Source organism: Sardina pilchardus, chromosome 22, assembly GCF_963854185.1.
Source record: "Sardina pilchardus chromosome 22, fSarPil1.1, whole genome shotgun sequence".
Classification (NCBI taxonomy): domain Eukaryota; kingdom Metazoa; phylum Chordata; class Actinopteri; order Clupeiformes; family Clupeidae; genus Sardina; species Sardina pilchardus.
In genome coordinates this window covers 11,768,493-11,775,992 of record NC_085015.1, presented here as the reverse complement: position 1 = coordinate 11,775,992, position 7,500 = coordinate 11,768,493, and the positions used below count along the sequence as shown (strand labels likewise).

Genomic DNA, 7,500 nt, shown 5'->3' with positions numbered 1-7,500 from the left:
GAGTTCAGTATGCACTTTAGAAATGTGCATGTGTGTAGAATGAAATGAGAGTGTGTGTGTGTGTGTGTGTGTGTGTGTGTGTGTGTGTGTGTGTGTGTGTGTGAGAGAGACTGATTGTGTTGCATGGTGTGTGCAGCTTGGTTGCTGCAAATGTGCATAAGCTTTAATGAGTGCCTTTCCTCTGCGCTTCCCCAAGTCACATGGTGTGTAGTAACTGGAGCCTCCTGTTAGTGGTCAGCACTGTGACTTCTCCTGCACAGCTGAACGGGCCTATGGGGAGCCCAGCCCACAGGCATGCAGCACTCTCCCCCACCTCGCTCCAGAGGACAGAGAGCCCTGGACCTCTACTGGACATGGCTGTGTGTGTTTTCCGTGTCTCTGTTAAAGACAGAAAGCTGGACACTAGCGTGTGTTCTCTATGGTCTCTGGAGTCAAGTCAAGTCACTTTATTTATGTAGCACATTTAACAGCCGTTGACCCAAAGTGCTTCACAGGTGTGTGTTGTCCTCGTCTCTGTTAAAGACAGAAAGGCCTGGAGATCTATTGGACACTGCTGTGTGTTCTCCACGGTCTCTGTTAAAGGCCTGGATGCCACAAGGCACTGGACACTGCTGGATGGAGTGTGTGGTCTGGTGATTGGAGGGTGTAAAGGCACCAGGCCACACACAAGCTAAAAAGAATACTCTCTCACACACATTCAAAGACAGGCACCCGCTCACACATACAAACACAAAGAAACAAACAGAAAGAAAGAGACACACACACACATACACACACGCATACAAATACAAAAAAAACAAACAGACACACATTCACGCACACACACACACACACACCACTCACAAATAGCAGAAGAAAACAAACAGACACATATTCACCCCCCCCCCCCCCACACACACACACACACACACACACACACTCTGAGCCTGGTATAAATGCTGAATGCTAGCTTCCATCCCCAAACCTGTTGTATTGTTTTCGCTTGCCCAGGCACCAAAATATAAGACTCTGGCTTGATTTTCGAGTTGTCTGGTCTGTGTGTGTGTGTGTGTGTCACAGCCACTATTCTTTCCTGCCTGGCGGCCAACACCTCTGCAATCACACTTACCTCTCGGCCATTCACAAAAAAATCACAACATTTGCACGTACACACACACACACACACACACACACACACACACACACACACACACACACACACACACACACACACACACACACAGAAACACAATCAGTTTTTTCTCTCTCTCTTCCAGCTCTCCCCAAACATTTACAAACTTCTGACAACAAAATTGCAAAAGTTTTACTCCCTCTTTGAAAAACAGCTATTTGATATTCATTAATGGATAAACCAGATGAGACATTTAATAAGATACAGACATTTGGTCTCCCTGCACCTGTGCCTATTAGAAGGTAATGAAGTCTTTAAGTATTCATTTGCCCAACAGCATATTTGCACTTTTTTAAATTAATGGTCCTGCATGGCAACGATGGTTGGTCTCAAAACACTGACTAGGAGATAGTTGAGATTAAAAAAAGAGAGAGAGGAAGAGAAGGAGAGAAAAGAGAAGAGGAGGATGAAGAAAGAATGACAGAAGAAAGAGAGAGAGACAATATGTTGATAGAAAGATGGTATCTGTTCTTCATTAGTTTCTCAGCTTGTTGTAAATGAAATGGCTCCCTCCGAGCTGGATAATGAAGTTAAGGAGAGATGTACACACTGATCCCCAGCGCCCCGCGCGCACGCCGCAAACTCAATCAGTCTCATCCAATTTCAGCCGCATCACAATGAACTGTAGCAAGTATGTCTTAGGCACAGTAAGGCATTTATGTAGTTTTGTGAGAGTAAGTATAGCCTATTCCATTGAGTTGAGATGTGTTGTTTTTTACAGTAAGGCATTTATTTAGTTTTGTGAGAGTAAGTATAGCCTATTCCATTGAGTTGAGATGGGTTGTTTTTACAGTAAGGCATTTATGGAGTTTATAAGAGTAAGTATGGCCTAATCCATTCATTGAGTTGAGGTGTGTTGTTTTCACAGTAAGGCATTTATGGAGTTTATGAGAGTAAGTATGGCCTGATCCATTGAGATGAGATGCGTTGTTTTAGTTGTCACATTTTAATGTTGTCTGTTGTAAGACAGCTGACACTGCATTGCGTTGTACAATATAAAACAATAGCCTGTGGCCTAGTGGCTTGTTTTGAGTCTTGACATCATGTACTGTAGTAGTCAATGGAATTCTATCTCCGTGACAATCCTCTTGCTATGGAAATGTATGAATTTATGGAAATCATAGGTGCTTACATAGATTTTATGATATTATATTTATAATATCTACGAGTTTACACATTATGTTGTATTAACACTCTACTCCAAAGGTATCCCTTTGTCTAGCTCGTCCAGCTCTGTACTGTATGTCTGTGGAGAACAACCACCTGAAATCAGTTTTCCGCTGTTCACAAACATTCACAGAGAACTCTCGAAGACAAACAGAACACTGTTTACAGATATTCGCCTATGTTTGCAAATTTGAGCAAACCTCAGATGTTTAATTTGTTAAGATCTTTAAACTAGGTCTCTCACTCCCTCATCAAAATAAGGTCTGACATACTTCAACACCACAATGAAATTCACATCAGTATGTATAAGATTATAATGATTTGTTTGCCGGTTTCTAATGGCAGATGATTTTGATACAATTTTAGCCCTGAACCAGAAACGTGATAATATTATAATCGGGCCAAACTCCGGTCTGATTAGTCATGTAGTTTGAACTCAATTAGAACAATCAAACAATCGTGTCCTAGTTCCAGTCAGATTCCGACTGGATTCCAGTATTGTCAGAAAGTCCCACTGACTGTCTATCATTGCGAGCAGTCGAACGTATAGTGTGAACAAAGCAATCGTGCAATTTGAGTTACCACGTTAAAAAAAATGCAGTTTCTGGCCAGCATCACATCGATCCCAGGGCTGCAGTCCTGTGTTTTCTCACGCCCAGCGAACTCTGGCTGGGTCATTTCTTCATACAGGCCTGATTGATTATTTGAACGGACCCTCTGTAGCCACTGCACAGGCCCATGCTTGTTACACATGTTCACATGAGGAGACAGAGCCATGAAGACGTGCCCTCTCAGACGTGCCCTCTCAAATGTGTCTCTCATGACTGGAACAGTCATGCATTCTTTGCCAATGAGGGCTGCTGTTTGTGAACCATGTGCATCAACGTCAATGGGTAGTGAACTTTTGACTGGGCGTGTAATTTTGACTGTAATACGCTGTAATGTTTGTTTGTTGTTCACTTCAGTGTCCTCTCCATTCTCAAAGCCCCCTCGGTCTTCAGTGTGTCCCCTGTGTGGTGATTGTGGTGGTCACTGTGGTGTCCACTTACATTGACATTGAGTGGGCAGCGCTCATGTGTAAGGGGTCATCGTCAGGCTCTATTCTGGTCCGTGGTGCTCTGAGTAAATTGTCTGACCTGTGTGTGTGTGTGTGTGTGTGTGTGTGTGTGTGTGTGTGTGCTCTGCAGGATGATGGTGTTCGGAGTGCTGACGCTAATCCTGAGCTGGGCCTCACTGGGAGCCGACATCGCTGCTGCTGTGGTGAGGATCTGTCTGTCCGTCCGTCCGTCTGTCTGTCTGTCTGTCTGTCCGTCCATCTGTTTGTCTGTCTGTCTGTCTGTCTGTCTGTTCAGCGTTTCCCACAGAATTGGATTCAGTTTGTGGTGGTGGCTGATTTGGGCAAGGGGGAGGGGTAGTAATGTTGGTAGTGTAAGTAGTGTATACTGTAGGTGTAATCGAGTGCCTGACACTTGTCTGTCTGTCTGCCTACCTGCCTACCAGTCTGTCTGTCTGTCTGTCTGTCTGTCTGTCTGTCTGTCAACAACTCAATTAATCATTCAATCAGTAAAGCAACAAACTAACCAGTCGTGCAGTCAGTCAGTCAATCAAACCATCAAATCCAGATAATATCTACCCGACACTCCACGGGTATACGGGTAGATCGACAGTGTCAGAAGTACCTCACAGTTCAGACGCCTCCAAGGTTGTACTCTAGCCTCAGATAAAAGCAAGACTTCACTAATCCACCGGAATGCTTTCACATCAGAAAGTCCCTAGTACTATAAGAGTGTTTGGATTTTCAGGTGCGTCTTGCTACAGTATGTTCACAAAGGTAAGTGACACCTGAGAGGTCTGAAATGAGGGGTCCCCTCCAGGGAGTCGACGAGAGACGGCAGGAGGAGAGAAGTGGAGGGAGAGATTAATGGAGTGTGTGTGTGTGTGTGTGTTTTGATTTATGCAGCCCCAAAGCTGTTTCTGGCAAACTGCCTCAAAGTATTATTGCTGCCTGTGCGGGGAAATACACTCTGACAAAGTTTGTGCGTGTGCGTGTGTGTGTGCGTGTGTGTGTGCGTGTGCGCGTGCGCGCGCTTGCGTTTGTGTGTGTGTGTGTGTGTTTGTGTTTGTTTGAGTATGATGAGAGAGAGAGAGTGAGTGAGAGAAATAAAGAGAGAAATAAAGAGAGAGAGAGAGAGAGAGAGAGAGAGAGAGAGAGAGGGAGAGAAGGCTTGTTTTTGTGCACTTAAGTATGAATGTACATGTATATCGATTTTTTTCCCTTTCACTTGATTGGGTTTTGGGAACACTTGGCATGAAAATATTTGGATGATTATTTGTGTGTCTGGTTGTGTCTCTCTGTCTGTCTGCCCATCTGTGTCTGCTGTGTTTGTGTCTGTCTATCTGTATGTGTGTGTGTGTGTGTGTGGGGGGGGGGGGTTGTATCTATCTGTGTCTCTGTCTGTCTCTCTGCCCGTCTATCTACCTTTCTCTGTGTGTGTGTGTGTGTGTGTGTGTGTGTGTGTGTTTGTGTGTGTGTGTGTGTCTGTGTGTGTGTGCCAGTAGCATGGCCTCCCTGACGAGGAGATGTGTGGAGTACAGCATTGATGTCCTGAAGCCCCAAATAAAGTTTCATCCGCAGATTATCCTACTGGATTTCCTCTGCACAGCTGTGCTCCTGACGCACAGACGTGCAACACACACACACACACACACACACACACACACACACACACACACACACACACACACACACACACACACACACACACACACACACACACTCATACACACACACACACTCACACACGCACATGCACACACACACACACACACACTCACTTGTACACACACACACACACACACACACACACACACAGGGGCAGGCTTGAAGGCGCGTACAAAAAAAGAAAGAAGAGCGAAAAACAAAACAAGATAACAAAAAGAAAGTCCTTCTGGATGATGCGTCCCGAACGTGTGTTGGCAATATGACTTCCTTCCTTTGATCTCGCTGAACAATAGCAGAACGTGTCATCACGGCTTCCGCTGGCGAGGTTTGGCTTTTGCCTCGTTTTGAGCCGCGGAGAAGGCAAATGAATACTAAGGGGGATAGTTGTCCTGAAATGACTGCTGGCAATGTCTGCTTTATGGGAATAGCGACTCTCTGTCACAGTCAAGTAACTCCCTCACAGCAAAAGAGAATGAGTCAGAGCTAAGAAAGCCCCATGAACTTTAGTTGACAGTGAGACTTGAAAGTATATATGTCTGTGTCTTTTTCTCTCGCCGTGTGTGTGTGTGCATGCGTGTGTGTGTTTGTGTCTGTCTGTGTGTCTGTGTGTGTATGAAAGAGGCAGGGAGAAATATTGCTCCTAACGCGCTCCGCTCCCTCATTGCAAGTGAAGTAAGGCTCATGTTAATTCATGTTCTTTTTGGTTTTGGACGTTCAAACACCAAATCTTCGCTCTGCGCCGGTCTCGTGGGGGGCTTTGTGAGTGCTCTCACACAAAGCGTATAGTTCTTGCTCAGGAAACAAATGTTGCCAGAGTTTTTTTTTTACTGTACCTCTCGGGAGATTTAGAAACTACTTCGGTCGTGAATTCATAACCGACATAAATTCTTTACAAGGTGCTAATAACTAGCCCCGCAGTTATTTATTGCCTCACCTCCCGAGAACACACGTCGGCCCAGGAGTTTTTTCCCCCAAACCGGTGGGACAAGGCCGTCCTCTATATGAGCCCAGCCCGCCATCATGACAGGCTTCCACATCCTCAACTCCCGTGACAGCCAGCATGACAGAACTTCACAGTGCTATTATGGCGAGAGAGAGAGAGAGAGAGAGAGAGAGAGAGAAAGAGAGAGAGAAAGAATGAACGCACACATCCAATTTAGCGGCAATTTCCATGCAGAGCGAGGATCGAGGTCAAGTCACTTTGAGCGCTGCTGAAATCCAGGAGGTTTTGTCCACCTTGCAAATTCGCCGGGAAATGGAATCAGCCACCCCCACCCCACCCCCCCTCAGTGCTCACCGCCAGCGCTTGGGAACCTTCCGGATGGTGGTTTTTGGAGCGGTGAGTGTGGCTGGTCCGCTCCAGTGGAAAGGGAGCGCTGCTCTGTTGATGTCGGTCGGGTGTAGCCTGGCGTGACGCTGTCCGCTTCGCGCCCAAGTCAGCGCGTGGTCAGCCTGGCCGTGAACCGGACAAGCTAGCCTGTGGTCACAATTCTCTCCCCGCGCATCCGACCTGTCATTCCACTTTCATCTCTCTCTCTCCGTCTCTGTCTCTCTCTCTCTTTTTATCGCTCTTTCTATCTCTCTCTCACTCACTCTCTCGCTTTCTTGCTTGCTCTGTCTCTCTTTCTCTTTCTTGCTCCCTCTGTCTCTCTCGCTTTCTCGCTCTCTCTCTGTCTCTCTTACTCTCTCTCTCTGTCTTGCTCACTCTGTCTCTCTTTCTCTTTCGTGCTCCCTCTGTCTCTCTCGCTTTCTCGCTCTCTCTTTGTCTCTCTCTTTCTCTCTATCTCACTCTCTCTCTGTCTCTTTCTTTCTTTCTCTCTCTCTCTCTCTCTCTCTCTCTCTCGCTCTCTGTCCTGCCTTTCTCTTTCCCCTCGCTGTCTATCAGATTCCTGTGGTCAGCTCTCTGCAGTGTGGGAAGCTGGCGTAGGAAGACGTTACTCTTTGAGTGTCACAGTGTGTTTATCAAAGAGTAGAACTAAATCAAATGCTTAGGCTTCTTGTTGAGGGCTGTTTGTGTGTTTGGATGGTGTGTGTGTGTGTGTGTGTGTGTGTGTGTGTGTGTGTGTGTGTGTGTGTGTGTGTGTGTGTGTGTGTGTGTGTGTGTGTGTGTGTGTGTGTGTGTGTGTGTGTGTGTGTGTGTGTGTGTGTGTGTGTGTGTGTGTGTGTGTGTGTGTGTGTGTGTGGTAGTGTGACAAAGATCTGCATGTGTGAGAGCTAGAGGAATGTAAGTGTGTTTGAGAAATCCTATGGGAGAGTATGAAGCGAGAGAGAGAGAGCATTGCTATGTGTTTATCTGTGTGTATGTGTGTATCTGTGTGAATGTGTGTGCGTGCGCCTGTGTGTGTGGGGGGGTGGTGTGTGTGTGGGGTGTGTGTGTGTTTGAGATACCTTATGGGAGAGTATGAAGTGAGAAAGCGAGCGCATTGCTGTGTGTTTATCT

At 46.2% G+C, this 7,500-nt stretch overlaps 1 protein-coding gene across 1 annotated transcript in view; it reads left to right on the top strand.

The window, feature by feature from the left end:
• Positions 1–7,500, top strand: part of ttyh2 (tweety family member 2) — a 95,802-nt gene that overhangs the window by 74,618 nt on the left and 13,684 nt on the right. Inside the window, exon 6 of the mRNA XM_062525974.1 lies at positions 3,526–3,598. Within this exon, the coding sequence (XP_062381958.1) occupies positions 3,526–3,598 (73 nt within the window). The remainder of the gene's footprint in view (positions 1–3,525; positions 3,599–7,500) is intronic.